The 25,781-nt window shown below is 32.7% G+C and overlaps 1 protein-coding gene across 1 annotated transcript in view; it reads left to right on the top strand.

Moving 5' to 3' along the window:
- Positions 1-25,781, top strand: part of LOC130891795 (membralin) — a 116,227-nt gene that overhangs the window by 63,963 nt on the left and 26,483 nt on the right. The window contains exon 8 of the mRNA XM_057796760.1: positions 10,816-10,948. Coding sequence (XP_057652743.1) covers positions 10,816-10,948 — 133 coding nt within the window. The remainder of the gene's footprint in view (positions 1-10,815; positions 10,949-25,781) is intronic.

Here is a 25,781-nt window from a genome sequence, read left to right as displayed (position 1 = left end):
TTTTCCAAAAAACGTACCGAGTTCCATGGCTTGTGAATTTCAGTCAAATAAACCATTCCGAACGATTCTTCCAAAAGAATTATCTATGGATATTCCTAAATTTGATATTTATTGATTTATAGAAAACAATATCAATACGAGGGCTGCTACGTAAGTTTTGAGATAGACAAATAATTAGATATATCTTCACTGTTTTTAAAATTATTCTCCATTAAGATCAATATTCTTTTGCATAAAATTTAACTAATTGTCGATGTAGTTTTCCATTTAGATTGTGGTACCTCCAAAGCATGTGACTTGAACGTATCAACCGCTTCTTTAGTTGTAAAAAAACGTTAACTTCGCAACTTTTATTGGATTTGGCTCGTTGGGAAAGACCCATCCAGTCGATTGCTGTTTAGTTTAGTGAAACACGGCGACTAGAAATGGTGCTTCATTATTAAAAGTCGAATCGAGTTGATCGGCACACTCGTGTTGGTTTAATCCACGTTGTAAGTCATAGAAACTCATCGCAAGAAATTGTTCGTGATTTAATTCCATTTTTTGACTAAAATGAATGTTTTAAGTATCTGTTAACAAGTCAAATAACACTCGTATGACAACACGTTCTGAGTAGTTCACCATTCACCGTTTGTGTAGTTTTTCTAATTTGATTTCAATTGTATTTGGTAAGCATCAAATATTTCCAGATTTTGAAGATATCCATAAAAATGATAATATAGTAGATTATTATTCGAGAAAATTTGAAGCACATTTAATTTCAGTTTGAACCATTCAACGACATCAAATATTTTGTCTGACTCAGTGTAACAGTTTGAAATTTCTGTTGTTCGTATTTTACAGATTTCTAAATATTTTCCCTCATATTTTAGACTCTCTATTAAAAATGTATGTAACATAAAAGCTTTCGTAAGAACTGATCGGATAAAGTGTAATGGGGAAAAACTTGTAAAAACTCCACGTGAAACTCCACATTTCGTGTACTCGAGTAACAACATATTCTGATTTTTCGAATATATACTTTTCAAATAAAATATTTAGGAGAACTCATCGATTCAATTAAATATTTATAAGATACATTTGTATGAATGAGTTTAGAAAAGTTTATGTTTCCGTTACAAAATGAATGCTTCATTTTTCAACGATAACTTCCTTCCTATACAAATTAGGCACAAATTGTTATAAATACTATCCCGAAATAAAAATTTTTCACCTTGAGAAATCACCGAAGGGCCACTTAGTTGTTTTTAATTTATTAACACATCGAATCATAGGGTGGTTTGTGATATAAGGTATATCAAAACATAAATTATTATATTATATTTTTTTAAGATCCATATTATCTCGAAGTATACAGATTATTGCATAACTTCGTTACAAACCAAACATGATTTTTCAAATGAAAACCCCTTTATATTACGCCGAATTTTTGTTACTTCACACAAAGTCACATTTATGTTAAAATCGGAGGTAAATCTTCATTTTCAATTAACTATTTTCTCTTTTGTATACAATCTGGACGGAACACCCTGTATTTTATAGCACAAATTGAATTATGTAACTTGTACTAGTGGAATATAAAATGCGTCTCTATCAAGTAACTGCAAAAGCAGGGTTGCAGTGCTTTTTAGCTTGCGACCAGTGTAATGGACAAGCTTGTCCCAATGCTGTACCATATCAGACCGATATTAATGATAATAGAACCTTTGACCCAGAAATAATGGATGACTTTGAGATAAATGTCGTTGAAGACGGTAATTAAGATGAACTTGAAATTCTGCAGCAGAAGATGACGATGATGAAGAAGATGAAAATTCAAATTAGAACCTGTTCTAGAAATTTTTATTTCTAATTCATTTTTTGTCTTTTTCATTTATGAAGAAAGTTATTAATATAAATTATATTAGAATTAAAATGTAATTTAAGTATTTTCATCAACAATTTCTTGGCCAGGTACATTGACACTAATCATAAAGAATAAATTTAATCTCAAAGTTAATAAAAAATGATAATTATATATTTAGCAATAAATTATAACCTTAATGTTACGAGCTTTTGATCAGGACTACCAGTTGACCTTAGTTAATTCTCTAGCCGCGCGTTCTACGCCCTCTATCTCAAAAACAGTTCACTGTATAAAAAAATGTAAAATACAAAAGTTGTAGAGAATTGAATTCTCTACAATATTTATAATGAACGCAAATAGCGTGAAACCCATAGAAAACGAGATATTTGCAAAAAATATGAAGAAAATCGATTTTTGTTCTCCGATTTTAAAACTTGCGACCATCCAATCATATGTGAAGTTTGAGAGTAGTTTGTGGATGCCAAAATACAAAAGTTTTTACGTTGTAGTATACTGGGTATGTCGATTTTCCGAGATATTCACCTATTTTGACTGGACTATAGATAAAACGGAAAATATAAACAATATGAAATTTTTTATGGAGATTATTTTTCCAATCAACATTTTTTTAAATACGAATAATATGCCGAAGTTTGTAGTGATATTGGTACACTTTGTATAATGCGTTATTATACTTTTCATTTGTGTATTTTCTATACTCAAAATTATCTATTTGCTGGTAGTTTAATTTTTATAGGTAAAATTTGCCAATTTTGAGTTGCAACTGATTTATTTGTCAAAACGTGTCAGTGATAATGATCGTTTATCATCATCGTCCGTGAAATGAACAATAATCGACATTTCATACTGTACAAACTAATAATGAAATGATCATATATCGCGTGACTGATTGATTAGAACTTCTAACTAATTAAAGGTCTGTGAATAAATATTGATTAACTTCGGTTTATTATTATACGAGGGTTGATCCTTTTGCTCATTTTTACTAATATTCTCGCATTTGAAAGCTGCCTGAACTATTACGATTGTTGTAGTGACGATTTTTTGCGCAACCCCGTCGCTGATAATCTACAGTAATTACATTACTGTTATCATAACTACTAAGGGTTGCATCTTTAATTTTCTAGATGGTGATGAAACTCCCTACTCTCTATTTTCATATCTACATTATAGTGATAGATCCAGGACTCTTCCATTTTTACTAATCTTGAAAGAAAGTGAATCTGTTGTATTCATTGAGCAGACAATTTTTTCATGTTAAGTTTATATATTATGTACCATATTTATTAAATAGTCAAATACTCTACCACATTTAGATTCACGACTCCAACTTTTCACTATACTGCAAGCATTTAATCACTGCGCGCTGCTCAATATGATCCATTTTAGCTTTAGTTTCTACCGTCAGTCTATACATACTAGGTTACTATGTGGACAAATAATAAATAATTACGTATTTTAAGGGCTTCATGTTCTGCCTGATATGTCGAATTAGGAACATTTCCCATATCTATATCTGGCCTCTGTTTCTACCGCAGTACCGCTATTAGGCATTACTTTTCTTTTTTTTTTCTTCAACACCACATTGGTGAACGTGTTCGTTGCCGTCCATAGCCTCCAATATATTTCAAGACGTTATTTCTACTCCAATAGCAGTTTCCCAGCTTCGGCGAAGCTTGCTGAAACACGAGCACTTTAGTTGTTTCCTACACATGTTGGGCTCCCCGGAAAAACCTCAAGTTTGGACCTGTTTTCTGGGACATTCGTGTCCAGAGCTTTCATTAACCAATGAAGATATCCTAACCTAACTAAAACTGTTTCTCCGTCTGTTTAACAACATCAAGAAACAGTTTCCAATTCGAAAATGAAAAATGAGTAAGTAACAACATGAAATTAATTATTTTTGACTTTTTTCTTACTGTACGTCTGTTCCCCCTCGATCCAAATCTCCATCTCTTAGGAAAAGACCCACTTAAATAAAATCCAGTTCAAACGGGAAGTCAACCAATAGAGTTATTGGTAAAACCACAAGTACTAATTATTGGAACTTCGATAAATGGATTCTACGACCCCGAAAACGCTAAATTGACGTGTTTTTTGGGCGCATATACAATACGGTTTTCATTACATTAACATAAACGATATTTTGGGATCCTAATTTCCACTTTTCCATATCGAACAGTAGATAATGAACTTTTCCATTTCGACGCGCATTACGCGAATCATAATTTCATTGGTTCTGTTTCTGGTCGATTCACTTGAAAGATTAGTTACGATTAGTTTCCCCTCTCTAGGTTAAAATCGAAAAGCTTTTATCTCGTTTGTTCTGTTGAAGGCAACATCTGCGTGATTAAAACTTTACCCGTATTATAAAAATTGGCAGCAACGTTCGACCTGGTAAGCCTATTTAATTTGTGAAACTATCAAAATACGAAAATTCGTCGGTAGAATATAGATATATACCTGTCCCCATCGCATATTCACCGCTTCATTTAATTTCAGCATCAAATTAATCAATGCGAAATCTATAATCCTCTTGTTGTATACGATCATGCAACGGGGATTAGTTTGTTTAAAAATGTATTATTGTGCTGTGAAAGTATCAAAATAATACTGCAAGCAGTTTATATCTGTGTCTATCGAACAGTTTTAGCCTAGATCAATGGACAGTTTTTTTTTTATTTGGAATAAAATTCATAGCGAAAATTTCACAACGATAATTTGATAATGGTTCAAATATATACGAGAATTTTTGAATAAGCGCGCGAAATATTTAGTGTCGTGGAAGTGGCAGCATTTGAGCGAGAAGGACGTACCAATCATTGGTTTTTTGGTCAAAGATAATGTAAAATCCACGAAAATATGAATAGTATTCCACTTTCTATAAAGACCAAGAAGTGATGACGCAGTACTGTCCGCGATATGGATGAAGAATAGTGCGTAAGCGTAGGTGTAGAGGAAGATCTAGTGACCTTTAGGTGGTCATTTAAAAAGTCACGAAACTTTCTACATTAAATCCTCTATACCTACTGAATGAAAATGAAAAGCCATTTCACGAATCAAATTATATGTGTCTGTCAAATCGATTGATAAGAAATTATTTGTGGTACCGTATGAGTTTTGAGTAAACTATTCACAAATCGATACCCGAAAGTGAACTAAACACCCCCGCAGGACATTAGAAGGGCTCTAATATAACGCTGTCACCGAATTCGTACGATAACAAATAAAATTCGACACTGCTTTGCAGCACAAAAGAAAATCCATAGAACGTTTTATACGAGTAAACGGCGAAACTGAAAAACTTGATGGAATCATAAAATATTTAACACCAAGCCCTAAGTAAAATCACGGCATATCTACAGGTTACTGGTATATTTTAAATGTATTCAATTTATAATGAACATCTATTGTTGAAGGAGTCCCACGGCTCTATTTATTCCAAAAAACTTGCTTGATGATTGAGAGTGATTATGTGTGGTTGCTGGGATATTTCTTTTTGGGGCAAAACTCATAATCACTTATGATATTTGAAGCTATACTACGAGCTACATTTTAGCGTTAATAAGAAAAATATACGATATAAAATGACTTCTATGCTTAAATTCACCGAATTAACATCAATATATTCGATTCGCAGAACCTTAAGGGGAGATATAAGTGAAATTATGTTGAAAAATTCTTTGAATCTTTCAGAATTCACTGGAATGTCCAGTTTTGTTATTTGGCAGTTAGAAATAATTTTAAAAATTAGGAGAAGGAACCAGATTTGACGTAATGTCGTTGATTGAATCCGGTTTTTGTAACGATTTCGAGTTATACTGGACGAAATAATAAAATTTCTTCAAGAGAAGGGATTATCAGCAATTGCGTGATTTAGACTTGCAATGTGATTAGGCGTTACAATCAGATTTTACTGGAAAACTGAGCGCATGAAATCTGGAACTACAAGGCAAGAAGAAAACAGTAAAAAAAATGATGAGTTAGATTGCAGCGTCTATCACAGTTGACAATGAAAATAAAAACTTTCGACAGTTTGTAAAAATCAAGGATCATCATCAAACATAAAACATGCTACTTCAAATCTAAAGCAGTGGCATCAGACATCGAATCGCTTTAGTGAGTAATTTTCGCTTAACAGATGGATTCTTTGAGGTCGGAAATTTCCAACTACAAACCTGATTTTGCGAATCTAGCGGAAGATGCTCAGACACTTTGCTCACACTTGTCTAAATAAGTACTTACTAAGAATAATTATCAGTTTCATTTCAGATTTCAAGAGGTATGTAAATGGTAGTTTCGTAGTAAACAGTAGATCCACTTAAGTCCTGGCATAGTGCATATTAATTTGCCACTTCAACATTATTTTCATTTCAAACAATATTAAAAACTATATTGATGTGGAATATTTACAAAAAACCAGTTGAAAGAAATAATAATTGAATAAATAACATAATGAGAAAATTCTCTATGATTTTGAATTTTTTTTCAAATAATACAGTTTATCTATATCATTATACATAGCAGACCATTTTGAAAAATTTCAGTTAGTTTTATAAAAAAAAAAGAAATAGTTAAAAATGGGAAATTCGTGAAAACTTTTTCTATACTCAAAAATGAAAATAATATCATAGACAAAATACCATAACTCGCGAGTATAAAGCAAAGAATAGGAATTCAAAATTTGTTTGAAATTGGTCGAGAAAACTTTGTGGAATGTACGAAATTTCGCCAATGATTTACTTTGCAGGTGTGCCAGATAACTGAATAAACATCTGTGAAATAACCCTTAAATCAATCATTATATTAACTTTGATGTTATCCATCCGTACCCACATCTAGCTTTGAATAATTTTTTTTGTTTGATTATTTTTAATTGGTCCTCTAACCAGTAACCTGTAGCCTACAGATCATTTGGTTGCTGAACGAAAAACATTTTATTGAGGCCGTACTCTATTATATCGTTACTTTTACACTAGACGTTCATCAAAAATAAAAATTACGACACCCTAAAAAAATCACATCAAAATGTAACAATTTTTCCGTCTTCTAACACTCAACGACACAAACACATTTCTCGAATAACTTTTAGGTCAGAAAAGGCATTCAATTAATTTTATGAAGAGGTAAACAAGAGCAGGAAGAGGCCTTATTGAACTTGGGATCGAAAACACTGGCGGCGACAGTCAAGAGTAGTTATATTTGAGACAGAACCGGATTCGTGTATCATATCAACCTCTCATAAACCACAACCTTCAATTTCAAAATAGACAAATTAGAAAATCAATATATTCAATATTTTTTTATTAATCACACAAAAATAGAAATTCATTCATCACATATGCTTTGGGAGACTCCTGTACACTTGGTGAATTTGCACCTAATCCTTTCTTCTGACCAAGCTGGTCAATGTCCTACTTGATCTTGAGGTACTGCATTAGGAGGAAAATGTTGTGCAGGACCTTTGTACTTTTTAGTTTGAATGTCATTTTCATCGAATTGCGGCTTTCACTGTTCTAGTTCGTACAAAGTTTCAGCCAGCTCGAGTCGAAGACATATCCTTTTTATGGTTACGTAATACACTTTTTACTCGCCGGTATAAAAGCCACGCTTTTGCCATTGTGAGATCTAATAGATTGTAGAATACAGATTACGAATTGTTCCATTAAGAAACTTAAATGATAGGTTTTAGTAAGATATCCAAATTCGAATTAATTTTAATAAAGATCTTAATTAAAAGCAAAATTTTCTATACCGACCTCTTACTTTACTGCGTAAAAATGATAACATTAGATAACTACTTTAATACGAAATATACTCCTAAATGTAGCTGTGAAGAAAAGAAATGCTTCTTTTTTTATTAGGTATCATCGGACCACAGATTCTTTACGGGGCGCCTCAGGTTCCTATAAATTGAAATTCTTTGATTCAGACTACGTGTTTAAGCGAGATTTTAGAGCGTCTGGCCGTTTGCCTCATGGATATTAATTTGACAACGCCAAAAACTTGAAATTTGGGTCTCGTCAAATAAATTTATAATATATATTGGACACAATTATTTAAAAATTTGGTTTTTTCTTCCAATTGGGCACCGAAATCTAGCCTAGAGCAAAAACTCAAGTCGAGTCCATTCCCTCCTGTGGGGGCTGAGCCTCACGTTATGAAACACTGGATCAGAGCATCGCCGGACCAACTGTATCTTAATATGTAAAAATTCAGGGTCCGTGTATATGTTCCGAATGAATTCAAAAACGAGTCAATTGATTTTCATGAACGTTGGCATATATATGTAATTTGGTCCAACTTAAATGATATGTTATTATCTAAATTAATGGTCTCAATAATTAATAATAAACTGATCATCAACATTGATTGTTGTTATTAATCTTAGTTTCCATAAGACTGGAACTTCTTTACAGAGAGCTGTAAAATTTTGTCCTTTGCATCTTATAGATGGCGCCACACTTATTTTTCCGACTACACACTATACATATCTTATTTTGCCTATACCACTTAACGTCGCTTCTTTCTTTTAAATCACTCAGCCACAGCAACGAATGGCCGGGTTTGCTCGTAGACTACAAAAGAGACTGTGCTGGAAAATAAATATTTTGATTCTTTGATACATCGAAAACTTCTCAAGCGACCCTCGTACTACGAGATTTAACATGAAATTATATTTTCATATAATAAGAATGCTCGTAAACTGTATTTCACTTAATTTTGAATGTATAATGATTATGAGAGGTTTTAAAGTGGATGTAATTGCTAATCAAAAACAGGTACCTCATCGACAAGACAAAATGTGATGTTTTTCAATAATATCAATTTCATAATATTAATTTCATAATTGGATACTTCGTGACGTTAAGTAATTGTTTAAGAAAGCGTGGGAAAAAATTTCTTCAAGTCTTAAGTCTTTAAGAATTGTGACAAGACATAAACGGGTGTAGGTTACATCTCAATAATTTTTATTTGTTATAGTTTGGCAATATTTCAACCCTCGTAAAATTTTTTTAGTGGTTGACTCCAACGGAATTGTTTTCAGGATGCTCTAGACATCCACTCTCAGCACTCAACCCCCTCCGAAGTGGGGGTTGAAAATTAAATATTTACCAAATTTTTTTTCTGGTTGTCATCAATATTCGTTTTTATTAAAAGATTATTCTGTTTTATATTGGATTGTCCCTGGTTATGCACATAATCATATTATGTGCCGCATCAACTTCGCCGTTCGTTCTTGTTGTATAGTTTTCTGACTACTACCGTATATAATCTGATTTAACCTCTTTAGTGTATACAGGAAAAAAATAATTGTATTAACTCCGTTATAGAGACGACCTTTTATATAGCCCGAACTAATCAAATGTAGTTCAATTTCTATATCAGTTCAATATTACCAATCTGTGGACTAGGATAAAAGGTAATTTGATAGTGTTTCATGTACCCGAATATGAATTTTTGATACAAATAGGGGTTCTCTGTATTTGATTTGTGTTTTGATGACTTTTCTCTCATGGCACTGGCGGCGGCCCCTATTTCACGGTGCATGAAAGTATTCCATGTTGATTTTAGAGGACTGTTTGATTGGTTATTTTATCTACTTTTGTAAACATTGTTTATTTCATGACCTCGTTTCAGAGTTTTTATGTAAACAATACTACTGTATAAAGAAAATGATAGATTTGATTTTTTTTGTAAGCGTTAGAAATTAATAATGAAATTTTTATGTGAATTTTATTTTAAAATGAAATGTTTGATCAGTTATGGTCCAAGTTTTGAAAAAAGTATAGCGAGTGCCGTTATTAATTACTTACTATTCTAAAGTAAAATTCAAAATAAAACCTTTGTTTTATAATTTTTTTCACATTTGGTTGTTCTTTGAGACTTGTTTGAAATACATTCGAGATTAAATTTATCGAGACGTCCTCAAAAAATGGTTTAACGATTTTTTATTACATTTTTTATTACATAATTATCGATATATCTGACAAAAACTCCATCAAATCTTGATTCTTTTTGAATAAACTGTACTATTCATAAGCACGTCTTCACGATACAAAATTTCAAATAGATTTTATCAGTTGGGAAATGCAACTTATTTATATTAAAATAAATCGAGAAATAAAGTTATATAAATAATAATGATTATAATAATAATTTTTCATCAATTACCACTCGTTTTTGAATACCCTCGTATACAATTTTTTAAATTGATTCATAATAAGTTGGCAACAAATCAGTGTTAGTTTTCATGAAAAGAATGGGTTTAGAGTTGTACATACAACGTGTTTTCTCTAAAGCAATTGATAGAGAAAGAAATAGACCAGTTCACGTAATGTTTATAGATTTACAAAAGGCTTACGACAAGATACCAATATCGAAATTATGGAAAGCTCTCGAGAATACCAACATTAATCATATCCTTACAAAGGCCATCCAGAACTTAGGTAGAAATCGGGAATACAGTATCGGAATCATTTACAGTCAAGACAGAATTGAAACAAGGATGTTGGATACCATCAACATTTTTTAAAATATCTGTTTCCAAAGCTCCAACAACTTGGAAGAAGGGAGATCCAAATTGACGATGATACCTGGTTATAAACCTGCTATAAGGCTGTATAACCAGGTATATATATATATATATATGTACAAAGGACAGGGATGACTAAGGTATCGAACTTATTGAACATCGCTAGGAGAAGGAGGTTAATTTGAAAAATAAATACATTTTTTTTTCTAAAATTTTTGTGTTTTATTTATTGGGCCAGATACTTATGGGACCATCCTCGTAAAGTGTGGGCAAAAACAATTTTCGAATGAGCTAGTTGCTTTGCATTACCCTATATTTAACCAATAGTGAAAATCGGAAAACACCTCTGAATTAGTTGGCAAAATTGAAGACTGTTAGAAAACTTAAAATATCATTTTTCAATTTATTACAGGGATGGAAGCTATTATGTCGGAATTTTTTAATGACACAACCACGGCGTTCTACATAATTCTTATAGTGTGGGTGGCAGACCAGTATGATGCTATTTGTTGTCATACATCGATCACGAAACGACATTGGTTGAGGTGAGTTGGATGTAACTAATAATAACAAAATTTTATAATGAGCGAAAAAATATTTTACAAAATTTTCGCAAAGAAACTCTCAAATCTACTAAAGAAGCAAAATTTTCCAAATAACTGTTTTGTAAGAGGTGTATCAACATATAAATTATTTGGTGACAAATTAAAATCTCATTATAAACTTTCAATTTCTTCAAATACTTCAAGCAATGAACTTAACTCCTTTCTTTGGAGAATTGCAATCCAGTGGAGTCAGTTATCAAAGCACGAGTTTTCCGAACACAACCACCTGTAGAAGTTTCCACTTTTTATTTTGTTTCGCAATAGGAAATACAAAAAGGAAGACAAGCACTTTTGGAAGAATCTCTTTTTTGGAAATATTAAAAAGATCAGTTTTTTGTTGGTACTTTCTACCCGCCATTTTAATTAAATTTAGCGTGCAATATCTGGAAGTGACTGTAACAAGTAAAGGGGATGAAATTAAAGAATTGACAAGAGATTTGCAAGAGGCATTAAAACAGTTTGAGCTCTAGGAAACCTATCAAGGTTCAAACATATCTCAAGGGTAGCGAAGTTAACAATTTACAGGACAGTTATACAACCTAAGGTGTTGAATGGTAATGTACGCAAGGTCATGAATAAGAAAGAAGAAAACAGGCTAAATGCGTGGGAGGAGAAAGAGAGGAAAGAGAAAAATTTACGAGTGGAACAAGATTAATGGAGAAGAAGGACGAATGAAGTGATTAGAAGGTTAGATGGTCAGGAAGAGATCAGCTATATGGTAACAAAAAAAAAACTGCGTTGGTTGTGGTTGGTTCATATATTCATATATTAAAGTTGAATCGCCATATGGGGTAGATGGAAAAAAATGATTTGATCGAAGAAAAAATAGTTGCGTGATACTTTGCTTATCCTTTTATGTTTCAGGAAGGTACATTAACAAATATTTATTTTGGAGTATATAAAAAATTCGGAATTAGTGTAATTTTTCGAAATACTATTTTGTTCTGATAATTCAAATGTCATTGAAAATTTTTAATTATGTTTAATTGATCGATAACTGATAATGAGAATCCATACAAGTTTTAGGTGTTTCAAGTAAAAACTCATACTTGTGATGTAATATAAATATTTTCAACTATATTCATCATCAACCGTGATACATAATTTTCCATTTAATCGATAATTGGTATCAAATAAATTAATATTATTAATGTATGTACAACAATGATTAGGCAAAAACAAAGCTATTTAAACATGGATTTTGTATGCTCTACATGAATCCGCATTGACAATATATTAATTATGAGCTTGTTAGAGTAAACATTTACCTTGTTTATATGTATATATAGAATAAATCTCTAATTTCAAAAGTACTATAATCAATTGGTAACTAAACTTTAGTTATAACAAAAAATAGTTTTTACACCTACAATCTTGTTCTCCATCTATCTTTGTCCTCTCAGTCTTTCTCTAATTCTCTCTTTCTCACTTCTTCATCGACATTATCTCGCCAAGATTTTCTAGTTTTTCTTGGTTTTCTTCTACCCATGGAACTCCAGTAGGTAACTCTTTGTAATCATCTGGTATTTTCTGATCTTACGTGGCCATACATAACAATCGCTTTTTCTCAATATACTCTTACTCATGATTATGTATCTCAATATCCGTTACTCTGTCAAGTCTCGTCAATCCGCAACTTCCATGGTAATTATCTATTTCAACCTTTGTGGTTTTGTTTTCATTCCTTTTATTGATCATCCAGTTTTCAGCGCTCCATGTCATTATACATTGAACCATGTCTTTTATCTGTATAAGGTTTAGTAGTTTTACGCATCTTCGTGCCTGTCCCAATCTATTCTTCATTTGGTGCGTCTTTTGTGATGATGAATCCTAGATATTCGAATCAGTCTACCTTTTTAATTTCCAAATTTTTATCTACTTCTACTTCGGTCATTGCTAGATATTCTGGTTTGTAAAAGTGAGTGAAATTCCTTTTCCCTCGTACTTCTTTTTTCAATATTACAGGGTGTATTCCAAGGAAGTTTTTAACAGAGTTGATAATGTGGAATATTTCTGTAGAAGTCTTTCAGTTCTTACAAAACTGTTGATAGTGTTGTGTCTAGTTTTTATGGTGATCAAGTTTTCGTTGTTCATGTTATATTCTGAGAGAATCTTTTTTATTCCATAGCTCTTCACATTTCTTTTCTTGGCGCCGTATCATAAGTCTAGGTGTACATTTCTAATATTGGATCTTCTTTTTTAGTTGTTAAATTGTGTAGATGTGAACTATTGTCGACCTCACAGCTGCGAATACTTGAATTTGTTCTCAAATCCGGTTTTTAAGTTTTCTTCCCCACATACTTGAAGCTACGATACATTTCCCACGATAGTTCTAACATATTTAGGAATCTCCATTTTTGAAACGCGAAGTTGCAATCTTTCCGGTATGTTTTCTCTGTCTATTACTCTCTGGAAGAGATTTCCTAGTATTCCTTGTAGTTTTTCGGATCCTATTGAGCAAAAATGCTGGTAAAATTTATTGAAAAAGACAATATTTACACTGCAATCGAAGAAGAAGTATGTGAATAAGAAGAAAAGGAATACACGTATTAATTTTCGATGATAACTCGAAGGAAAGAAATAAAAAAATTCGACCCGCGTCACGGTACGTAATCAAAACAACGGAAAAAAATACCGTTTTGTTGAATTCCACCGCTGCCGTATACGAAGTTTCTCGAATAAATCCAAAGGTATTTCTGGACGGAATATATTAATTCCGAAGTTAAAAGTTCTCTCCTTCAACGACGCTTATTCCACTCACTTAGGCATAATATTATTAGATTTGAGAATTTTGAACAAGTACAAATTGAATCTTTTGTAATAGCGTCAACAGTTTCGAAAATGGTGTCGGAATTTTAATCTTTTTGTCTTCGATGTCGTCGGAGCTTGACACTGTCTCGTTTCCTTTAATAGGTAAAATGCGGAAAGTTTTAAATAAAATAAAAGCCTATGGGGATCTTTGAATGGAAATTTTCTGATAGATTCCATTCGGAGAGACGATTTAGCTGGAAATTTGACAAAATAAAATTTATTTAATATGAAAGTGTGTATTTAAAAAATTGGAACAAACAATATCGCTTGCCAAAACTTTTTGCTCTTTAGCAGTTTGAATTTATCTTTAATATTTTTTTAAGTTGTTTTTAATAAAAGACAATTTTTTCAAAAAAATGCTCTTTCCATTGTAAATACAGGTTGGGCCATAAAGTTTTGCGAATTTAAAATAATAATAATAATAATAATAATAAAAAAACTGAATATAATCTGTATACAATTTTTTATTTTATTCGAAATATACATCTGCCAAACATTCCTCGAATCCTAGATCTCAAATTGGTGAAAACTCTCTGGCACATTGCTCGGGGAATAGCTGCTATTTCTTTTCGGATGTTAGTCTTCAACTGATTAAGCGTGACTGGGTTATTGGAGTAGACTTTTCAGGTATCCCCACATAAAAAAATCCGGTGGTGTTAAGTCCGGACTTCTAAGCGGCCATGCAATGTCACCTCGGCGAAATATCAGTTTCGCAGCAAATATCTGGTTTACGACCGCCAAAGAGGCATTAGAAGTATGACATGGCGCGCCATCTTGTTGAAACCATGTCGTACGATTATAGGCTTCAAATTGTTGCAGTTGCGGAAAGAGAAAATTCCTTTACATAGCTATGTATCGTTCAGAATTTACAATGACGGATTGCCTCTGTTGATTTTAAAAGAAATAAGGTCCGATCATTCCGTGCGCTCATATGACTGTCCAAACGGATACTTTGTTTTCCACGTGGGTTCTATGCAGCCCAGTAACATATTGACATGCCCATTTAAGTGAAAATGGGCTGCGTCGGAGAACAGTTGAAATTCTGAAAGCGTTCCGACATCATTCCAACAACGTCTTAAAATTAAATCATTTGGATGTAATTTCTGCACAAGTTGAATTTTGTACGGGTGTAATTTCAGAACTTTCGACAAAATGCGACGCAAAGATGTTTTGGATACCACAAGTTCGGCTGATCGCTTGCGAGTCGATAGACCAGGATTACGTTGAACTGAAGCTCTAACTTTTTGAATTGTGTCTTTTGTTCTTGTCGACCTTGAGTGTCCGGTAGGTTTCTGATTGAGAGGCGAACCAGTAGCTTCGAACTTTCTGACCCACGATCGAATCACATTTTCCCTCGGACACTAATTTATGTTATGTTTAATGCAGAATGCACGTTGCGCTAAGGTGAAGTGATCCATCGCGACTAAATTTCTGAAATCCCACCGCCCGCGCAACTCCCTCTCATAACGTTCAAACGCAAGAGAGTTTGTAAAATCGTACGCCTTTCTGGTCCACCCTGTGTAATTTTTTCTTAGAATCAAGCTTCTTTATCCTATTATTTGTATTAAATTGATTAGCAAATTTATTTCAATTAGGGTAGTAGATTCTATCATATTTTCGTCATAACTCTCTTATTTTATGTATTTCAAAGTCTTATATGAACGCTTTTTTAAAAAAAATCAATACATTTTTTTTGTTAAATTGTCTGCTTTTCACTGGTTCAATTTTCAATTTTTCAAAATCTTCAGTTCACTAAATAAGTCCCATATTTAATAAATATAAATAATACTAAATTGGTTTGTTTTAGGTCTATAAGGAAAGATACATTTAATCTCTCTGCAGTTTTTGGTTATTTGTGAAAAGTGATTAAACATTTGCTGTCAAATTCAAAATTTCTATAATTTTTTATGTTTTAGACCTTTTGATATGTTTATGTTTCTAAATCTTCTTGATTTTAGGTCTCTTAGTTTTTTTAATAATTTTTGAAATTGACGTTTCAAAATATATTTTGATAAAGACTTAAAGAAAAATCGAAACGTCTATTTTCCCTATCTTTCAAAAATTATTTGAAAAAACTAATTTTGAAACAGAAGAGACCTAAAATCAAGAAGATTTAGAAACATAAAATCAAAATTTCGATGACGATTAAGACAAAAAGTATTGATTTTCAAAAAATTTCATAGAGAACATTTTCTATCGATTTCTACGGTTAGTTTCAACTAAAAATTACCATCACTTAGTTGGGGTGGTATTCACCCCCAGAGTAAAAGCACATATCGGCATAGGGTAGATTTTGCTCGGTACTTACTATCCACTGTTTAGAATTTCAAACAAATATATGCGTCGCGATGGAAATCTATTCAATAATTGGTTCTTTAGCAGTAGATATGCGCAAAGCAATCAACAGTGAGCTAATGATACGTTGTTATTTTCATCTGTAGGAAATTGTATCATTCTCGCTAGCGGATTCATCATCGTCCACCGCTTCCGATGGAGAGGGATCTTTAAAACATGTATGGCGAAAGCAATTGGATATAGTGGTCTGTTTGACGTTTTCTCAAGCTTCTGGTATCATTAGAATACCAAGATTTTTTGATTCTTACCTGGAAACGTTGTACCCAAGACGACTACACACTACACCTATTAGAGAGCGAAGTCATTGTCTTTTTGTTGCAGGATCGGACCAGTTATTGGGACATTGTTTGCTCCCTGATCTTTGATAACTTAATGTTAAGATATCCTGAATAATTAAAATGTTGTTGCCGAAAAGAGCTTTTATATGTATATCCAATTCAGAATTACAATTCAAAAGTCAATTAACAAAATGATGATCGTACGTCGTATCTCAATAAACGGGAATTTCATTTAACACATCATTAGAATTCCGATCAATTCAACTAAGGATTAGTAGTAAATTCCATACACTATCAATCGAATTCCTCTATACCTTATTTGTTACAAATCAATGTAGATCGTTTAGGATATCCCCGGTGTAGATTCTATCTATATTAAAGCTCAAATTATTTTTTTTTCTGATACAATCCACCCTGATACAATCCACGTTAGCGATACCCTTTTATTAAAGATGACATCGATTGTCCAATTAGAACGAGAAACGGTCGTATTTTATTATAAACCGACCGAATAATTATATATTCTGAGAAATAGCGACAAATATGCCTTTCGATGTCTAAACAAGCAACTCATAATTTTAATTTGCATAGAGGGCAAATAGAAGCGTATACAGCGAGTTGATATTATCTTTCAGAAAAGGGCGTGCCCAAAATTGTTAACTTAATTTCAGGGAACGCGTCCCGAATCTGTACCAACTGATACATATAATTACAAAGGGGAGGAAAAACTATCTACTAATTTTGTCATCATCTAGATGTGTTGTGGTACATTTACAAAGAAATCGGAAAATATGCGTTGATTGTAAAGAGTATGAAATGTTCATCTATTAGACACACATTCTTCTTTTCTATTTATTGGACCAGAAAATTTTTTATTTGTGTACTTTAATCAACCAGAAGCTTTGAACCATTATACATTTTCTCCGAATGGACATGAAACGCCTAGGTTTAGTAAAAAATGTACCGTGCAGATCCTGCTACGAAGAGGATGAAACCGATATCCACCTTCTCCCGAATTTGTCAGAGATTAAGGACTACAACTCACAGTGTATGAAATAGAAGATGAAGATCTGTGGCAGCTGGTCATTTCACATCCTTAACGTTCTGAAAGGAGTGTGATTAATAGATCAAAATGAGCAGTACCATATCAAGACTCAATAAATCTTTTGGGTTGTAATGTATATGAAACTCTGTACACACATCCATCCAACATTAGAAAAAACCGTCCTGTGGAAAATTATAAACTCAACTTATAAAATTGAGGTTTATAGCGCGGTCCATAAGTTCTGAGCCTAACAAGAAAAGAAAGCTCATATATCAAAATAACACTGATTTCAAAACGTCACTATAAAAATATGATGCAACTTTAGAGTCAAAATGTTCAGATGCCGCCTGTTTAATTTCATCTTCGGCGCTAATTTGGCTTTCAGGTCAGGGCTATATGGTGGGTGTTCAATGTCTGTGACGCCACATTCATGTACAGTACCTTTGGAAAGCGGATCAGTTCGGACTGGAACGTTGTCATGAAGCAAGTCTGTTTTCGACTCAATCAGTTAACGGTTGTATTTTATTTCTTAAAGTCATTCAAAAAAAAAACCACATATTACTTTATTGAGACTTTTGTGAACCCATTCCGTTCACTATATGAGGCCAAGGACTCATAGACCGCACTAGGTGAATTAATTGCATAAAAATGTGTCAAGATCTGTTTCCATTTTATTGGCAAGAAGCATTAAATGGTCAAAGGCTTATTTTCACCACCAGTTTTGTTCTTACTGTTCAATGGAGAGTACATGTGGTTCGTGTAAATTAATTTTTAGAAACTTACGGAAATTGAGCAGCAAGGAATTATGGAATGAACCAAAAACAAATTGTTCGACAGCTAATCCGTTCATAGGGAGCGATCAAAACGACGATTACGTGACAAATTGAAGAAGTGGAAGACCTCCAAAATTTTCTAAGAAAGTTGAACGAGCGGTTTTGAGAGGAATCTCAAAAATAGGCAATTTAATCTAATAAGAATCAGACATCCTCTTGAAGAAAGTCGTTTTTCACAACATACTTTGAAGCGCGAGCCTCACCTTAACACGTAGCTAATGATTTAGGTTGTTTGAGGTTGCATTCGTAATGTCTTGTATTTTTTACGGCCATTAATAGGAAAGTAGCCGTTCTTTTGTAGCAGCTATTATTTTACAATTCTTAGAGGAATCCCCAATGAACCTCCTACTTTAATCCGGCACAACTGAAATCCCCTATGAATCTTCTCGTTTGGACCGTCCAAAGAGGAAGCTTCTATGAAACCTCTCGATTGATCCGTCCTAAAATCAAGCTACCAATAATCTGTTCTCTTGGCCCGTCTTAAGAGGAACCTTCTTTGAATCTTATCGATTGATCCATTCTAAAAGCAAACTTTTATTTTGGTCCGTCCCAGAAGCAAATTGAGCAAAAGTATTGAATGTAGGGAAAAATTCAAAACAAAATTTCTTAGAATCAGTTGATTGTTGTTTTTAGCATGTACGCGATCCTTATAATATATAGATGAACCTACGCCTTTGTCTCGTCGGTGCCGGTCATCAAGAGCTTTTGTCCTTGGATAATTCCTCCCAGAAAGAGCCATCTATCATCCGCTAATTATATTGAATGGGTTCTAATTCGAGTCGTAGTTTTCTATCTGCCGATATACATGTCGCGTTCACGCATATTTACTCGATGACCGTCATTATAATTTGTTTGGTTTGTAAGAGTTGAATCGCGTTGTATGTGGCAGTGAGCTGCGCCCTTTCTATCAACAGGTTCGGATCAGCCCCACAGTTTAATTGAAAATATACGCACAAAATATTTATAAGTACATGCTTCTCCAAAATTTTTTATGTGTTTTTTATAGCTTCTTTAGCTACAAATTTATTGTATTAACCTTTGGCAGGCCCTTCAAATTATTTATTGTTGGGTTCAAATGTGGTCTAGGTACGAGAAATTCGATTTTAATGTGATTGTACCAAAGAGTTTCATCATATTCAACATGACTATGTAATAGAGGGAGAGAAATGTTTTATTGTCAAAAAATTGTTACAATTTGTAGACAAAAGCTTGTAAAAACTAAAAACAAACATAGAAATAACTAAATAAAGATACAAATAAAATAAAATTTCAATATACAGAAGAAAACCACAATGAGTAACAATGTAGATAATAGTAATATCGATTTGATTTCATTTGGCAACTGATTGTGCATTTTTTTGCATTGTAAAATATTGAGCCCTGAACTAATTCTGAACGTGGAGTACGGAGGTAGAGGTCGTGCTCCGCGTTTCTAAGTTGGATAGCCGTGCAATGATCTCGAAATTGGAGAAACGTGCTTACGAATAAGGTAAACGGATGCAAATATAAATAAGGAACGAAGAGTCAACATTTTTGATCTTTTAAAGAATTCCCTGCAATTAGTCCGAGTAAATATCTACCAGCTCTATTTTGTAGTTTAAAGATTCGCTCGCATATCGGAGACGCGACTCAATAAGGGCATAATAGACAGTTAAGGAGTAAAAAAGGGCCATCAGAGAGATTCATCATTTCGACGGTTCTGTTTAATATATTCTCAGAAGAAATAATCAGCAAAGCTTTGAAAGAAATAGAAGATTAAAGTGAAGGTGTCAGATTTATTCGGACACAAATAAAGAATATATTGAAGACACGGTTCCGTGGGCAGAAATCTAGAATATAAATAAAACAAAGTTAATGCTTGTATTAAGAAATATCCCGGGATATTATGAATTAGTACATTCATTATCTGGTGGCTGATTACGTGGGGTGCTAACATGAACAATGAGAAAAATAGATACCCAACACTTCGATAGTTTTGAAATGTGAGTGTTTCATCGAATTTGAAGAATACCATGGATGGTAGTTCAAGAATAAACAAGAATCATAAAACAGATAGAAGTATGGGTAAAATCAGTATATGGGACATATTTTCCCAGCTAATTCTAGCAGGGAAAAAGAAAAATAGTGGGAATGTTCACAAATTTATAGTGATACTACAATTGTTTTAATAATCAACTGTTTAGAGGGGTGTTTTCAAAATTCGCATTGCTTGATTGATTTCCAAGTTCTAGAATGAAGAATTTGTTAACAATATGCTTGTTATTCACTATTTTGATCCCTGAATACAATTCATGAAAATTAATTCATAAAAAGTGTCTTTCGTACGGAACCTTGAACAAATATATGGACTTTAAATGCAATGCCTTTTTCGTACAAGGAAAAACTAATCACAACTTTTTGTTCATCCAATTCGGACAAATGGAAACGTTGTTAATTATTTTAAAAAATTCTATGAGTAGATCTCGACTTTCAAATCGGATTTGAATAATACCAATTTGAATGCATTTACAACTTTTCTCGGGCTGTTGTTACCGAGAGAATTCCTAGTAAATGCGATGACTCAATGACCTTAAACCGTTTTATTTTCAAATTAATTACTTCCAGCTAGAGAAAGTTGATGTGACTATTTTTTAGTAATAATTTTTAGTTTTTATGCAAAATTCTTCTCTTCTACTTAAAAAACAATATTGAGATTATTCACAATTCCAAATGTGGAAAAAATATACGTACGAGGATTCTATGAAAAATTTCTCTCATAGAAAAGGAAGTAGAAAAAAATTATTGATTAAACCAAGTTTATAGGGAATTATCACTAAAATTCTAATCAACTTCAACATCAGTGGATTTGAGAAATTCTCATTTCGTATCCAGTTGCTTGAATTGTTAATAAAAGCTTATTTATGTTCTGTTGAAAAATTCTAAAAAATGTATGAAAATGGTTTAATATTACTGTCTCTCAAAATCCATTGTTTCCTAAAAGTTTACATCAAACTATTTCCATACTCTACATATTTTTTTGAATTGCTCAGCAGAATATAAATGAACAATTTAAGAACTGGACACGGGTTTGAAATTTTCGTTTCTTTAATGCGAGGTCTGGCTATTAAATAACGAGACTGGTTACGACAAAGGCTTTTATTATAAAAATTATTCTACATTCGAATGCTCCTCTTCAATATACTCCCCTCCTCTCGCCACAAACCTTTCCACATGTTTTTTCCATTGATCGAAGCAGTGCTGGAAATCTTCTTTGGTGAGTGTCTTTAGAAGTTCTGCCGTTTTTTACTTTACCGCTTCTATCGACTCAAATCGGGTCCCTTTCAAAGCAGATATTTTCGTAACCTTTAAAAGAAATCTGATCAGACCCGTTGACGCAAGAGTCAGATTTTTTGGTACCAACTTGGCACAGACTAAATTTTTTCTTTATCTGCGTTTACAATCATCCGGATGCTTATTCGACGATCTGCACGTACAATTTGGTTGATTTGGGTCCTTGTTTCCGAAGTTGAAACAGTCACAGGGCGACCTGGGCGCTGGTCATGTTCAATGCTCTCTCGGCCCTCACTAAAGCGCTTCCACCACTCGAAAACACGCGTACGAGATAGAGAATTGTCGCCATAGGCCTCTTACAACAATTTACAGCACTCAATGTTGTGTTTTCCCACGATTTCCTTGTTCGTCCTCTTTTTCTCTTTTCCATTTCTCCAGCTTGTCGGTCTCTGTTCTCCATTTTACAAAGGTGTCTTAAACATCTTAGCTGTTGTTTTTCAATTATTTTCCTATTCGTTTTTATCTGGTAACTCTGTGCAAGTACTTGATTTCAGCTGCTTTTATTTTTGAGTTAGTTTGTAAGTACCCAAATTTTGGTACCATGTATAAGGACAGGTCGGAATTTGATTTATTCTAGTGTTTCTTGATACCAGAAAATTTCTAGTCAACGCATAATGAAGTTTGATTGCGGCGCTTATTCTTTCATTCAATTCTACTTATTTATTTCCATGCCTAAATATATGAAACTTTTCATTTGTTCCTGTTGTATTCCATCTATTTCAATTTATAGGTTTTTTTCTTGTTTCCCCACTAACATTATTTTTGTCTTCTATATATTGAAATTCATGTTTCTCAATTTCAATGCTTATTTCCATGTTAATAAATAATGTTTTAATTCTTCTTCATTTTTAACGAACATTACTAAATCGTCAGCAAGAATACATAAAACTGTCTAAGAGTTTTTTCAATGTCATTTCGAATGGTGTTGTGGGTGAAGGACTCAAAATAAAACTTTGCAAAAGTTTTTCAAAATGCCAACGTTTCGATCTTTTATCCCTGTGCTGTCGAAATTACATACTAGGAAGGACAATCATATCAAAAATGACATCTTCTCCTGGATTTTCCAAATCTATCGAAAACACATATGGCACAGAACCTTGATAAAGATCAAATAAAAGATCGAAACGTTGGAATTTTAAAAAACTTTTGGAGAGTTCACTAGTTTGGTAAATTAAGAAAAGTATTTCAAACAATTTCTAAGAAATGACAGACTTAGCCAATTAATAAAATTCGTAATAACCGAGATGATAGTAATAATTTTTTCATATATTAGACTTAGCTCGCGTACGAACAGGAATTTCTCATTATAGACATCTAGAGCTCGAAATATTAGACAGATGGTTTGCAAGTGGAAGTAAAAATAAGGCCAGAGAACAATTGCTGTCTGGTGTTGTCTCCGAATTGAAGACTGTCAAAGAAGGGGTGTTGACTGCTCTAAAGAGATCCATTAGACATGTTCATAGTTGATATAAACGAAAAAATGAAAATTTATCTCTATATTTTTCACTTTCTTGATAACCCTTAGTCCGAAAAAATAAAGTTCTTATCCGTTACTTAAGTCAAATTGCGTTGGGTTAATAAGGACAACCCCGACATAGCGTTTATTGTTGCTAGTAGGATATTACATTAAATTTTCAATTAGTCCTGTTCCACTTTTTGATACCGAGCAACCTCTGAAAATTCTTTATTCTTTATAACGGATTTTTCATCTCATTTCCCTTTGTGAGAATGTTTATTGTCCTTGTTCTAAGCTAATAGATCCTTTATCACTTATTAATAAAAATTTCTGTGGATTTCTCTATATGAAGTTTAATGTCATGAATATAAAACAATATCAATAAAACAGACATCAAACCACTCTATCCTAAATACGCAACGCAAACCTTCCATATTTACGAAGGAATTTTTATCCTTCAGAATATCCCCAATTTGTCGATTTCCATATGTGAGGGTAAATGTAATTAAAAAATAAACGACATTCGAATCGAATGTTTTACAAATATGTTCAGGGGCGGTTTTTCCATACATCTTGTACTCTTCAACAAATTACAGCGCTGCGGTTAACTTATATTATAAGAAACTACCGTAATGGAAATGGAAATAAGTGGAACTAAGAAAATAGAATCAATAGAAACCATCCTAGGACTTACTAGGAAGCTTTTGATATCTGAAAGTGTGCACAATTCAATTTGGACAGGAATGATGAAAAAATGTCTAGCAACAATAAGACCGATGGACTTGGAGGGAGTTGGTCATGGAATATCCAGAAACACTAGGCAAAAAGTTCAATGTTCTCCTAATTTGTGGGTAGAGGGAAGTAAGCAAGTAAATTATTTGACAAAAAAGGGGCCGAGACTTCTTTCGCAGAATTAAAATCGTTATGGTTCTTGTGGAGCGTTTATTAAAAAGCAGAACTGGAGAAAATAGATATTCGTGATTCTCCCCTTTAAATTTTAATACTGAGAGATCTAATAAATCCTAAGTAGAAACAACCTACGCATTATCTTAGATTTTCATGTGAAGGTGAAGATAATAGATTGCAATTTTGTGGAGAATATGGAATATACATAATTTCTGAATCTACATCTGGCATCCTTATCCGGAGTTGATCTAGATAGAATGCGGAGAATTTATCTTCCTGAAGCCGTCTCAAATAGTTTGTGTCAATGCTCTGAGACTCGGCCAAAGAAATGTAACAGACGTATCCAACCTAGTTTTAGCCAAAGGAAAACACAATTAATAGTCTAAGAGCTGGTCGCCACTTCGACTAAGGTACTTTCACAAGGCTGAAACTGATTCTTTGTGTTATTTAATATATTTAAAGTAGAAAAATCAACTTCTGGCAAAGTTGTCGTGGTTGCAACAATATCCACTGTTTTTTGCATATTGCAAATTTTTTATTTAAAAAAATGTGTCTTCACAAATCTGGTTTTTGAGTATATTTTTAATTAGACAATTTTGAGTATAAAAAAAGAATTGCCTGATGATTTGCTCGGTTGAAAGTATTTGTAAAATGGATCGAAATTTGCTAAGACGACTGGTACGATCTTCCAAATCTAATTCCTAAAGAAGATATCAGTAATCTATTTTGTAAAGTTAAGCATTTATATCATGATACAGGTAATTTCATATATATTTTACTTCGATTACAACAGCTTGATTGTTTAATTACTATAGGTACTTGAGAAACATTTTTTTCCAATAATTAATCATTTGTCTCCCTCTTCAAAAAAATAATCTCGTCCCTCGTAATGACATTCTACATTTTCTTCGCTCCCTGGAAAAGACATTTTAAATACGTGATATTACACATAAATGTTCATACAATGAATTCCACTAATGTTAAAAATTCCTCACCCAAACTGACATTGTCTAATTCATTGGATTTTAACGAAACGTCATGTATAGACAATATTTCCATCGTGTCATTGAAAGTATACTTTTCTTCCTCTATTAGCCATCCATAAACGTCTGGTTTCAATGTTCTAGGACATTTCAGATGGGCATTGCGCCATATTCTTGATATACATTAAAGTCCGTTAAAGTTGCTGTTTTAATTTGATTCACAAGGTGGTAAATTAGAAGCATCATAATTGACATATTTTTTAATAAAAGGTTGATTACGGAAGGTTTTTGTTTGGTCTTCTGGAAAATGCTTGTAAGCTTTATGAAAGTAATGGTCCTAATTGATTACATAGATCTGATATGTTGATTAGTCTTCTTTTATTTCCAACACCATATTCAATAAAAATATTCAACGATAAGCTTGATAAACGATCCATGTTTCTTATCATTATCGTCAAGATATTTGTATCAGATGCTTTTATCAATATATTGGTAAAATCATTCTCGATCTGAGTTATGTGATACACGATTTTTGTGTCGGCTTCTTCCTGGTCTAAATTCGATAAATATTCTTTTATTGTAATTATAATTATTAAAATGTAATTATTTTAAATTTATTTCGGTATTTCCAATAAATGGGATAATGTCATCAGAACTCCAATGTTCAATTGGAAATTCGACGAAAGCTTCTTTAAAATTTATATTTTTTAATGCTTTGGTGAAGTCTACTCAAAATTGTGCAATTGAAAATATACTCGAAAGCCAGATTTGTGAAG

Source organism: Diorhabda carinulata, chromosome 3 (genome assembly GCF_026250575.1).
Source record: "Diorhabda carinulata isolate Delta chromosome 3, icDioCari1.1, whole genome shotgun sequence".
Classification (NCBI taxonomy): Eukaryota; Metazoa; Arthropoda; class Insecta; order Coleoptera; family Chrysomelidae; genus Diorhabda; species Diorhabda carinulata.
This window is presented reverse-complemented; position numbering and strand designations above follow the sequence as displayed.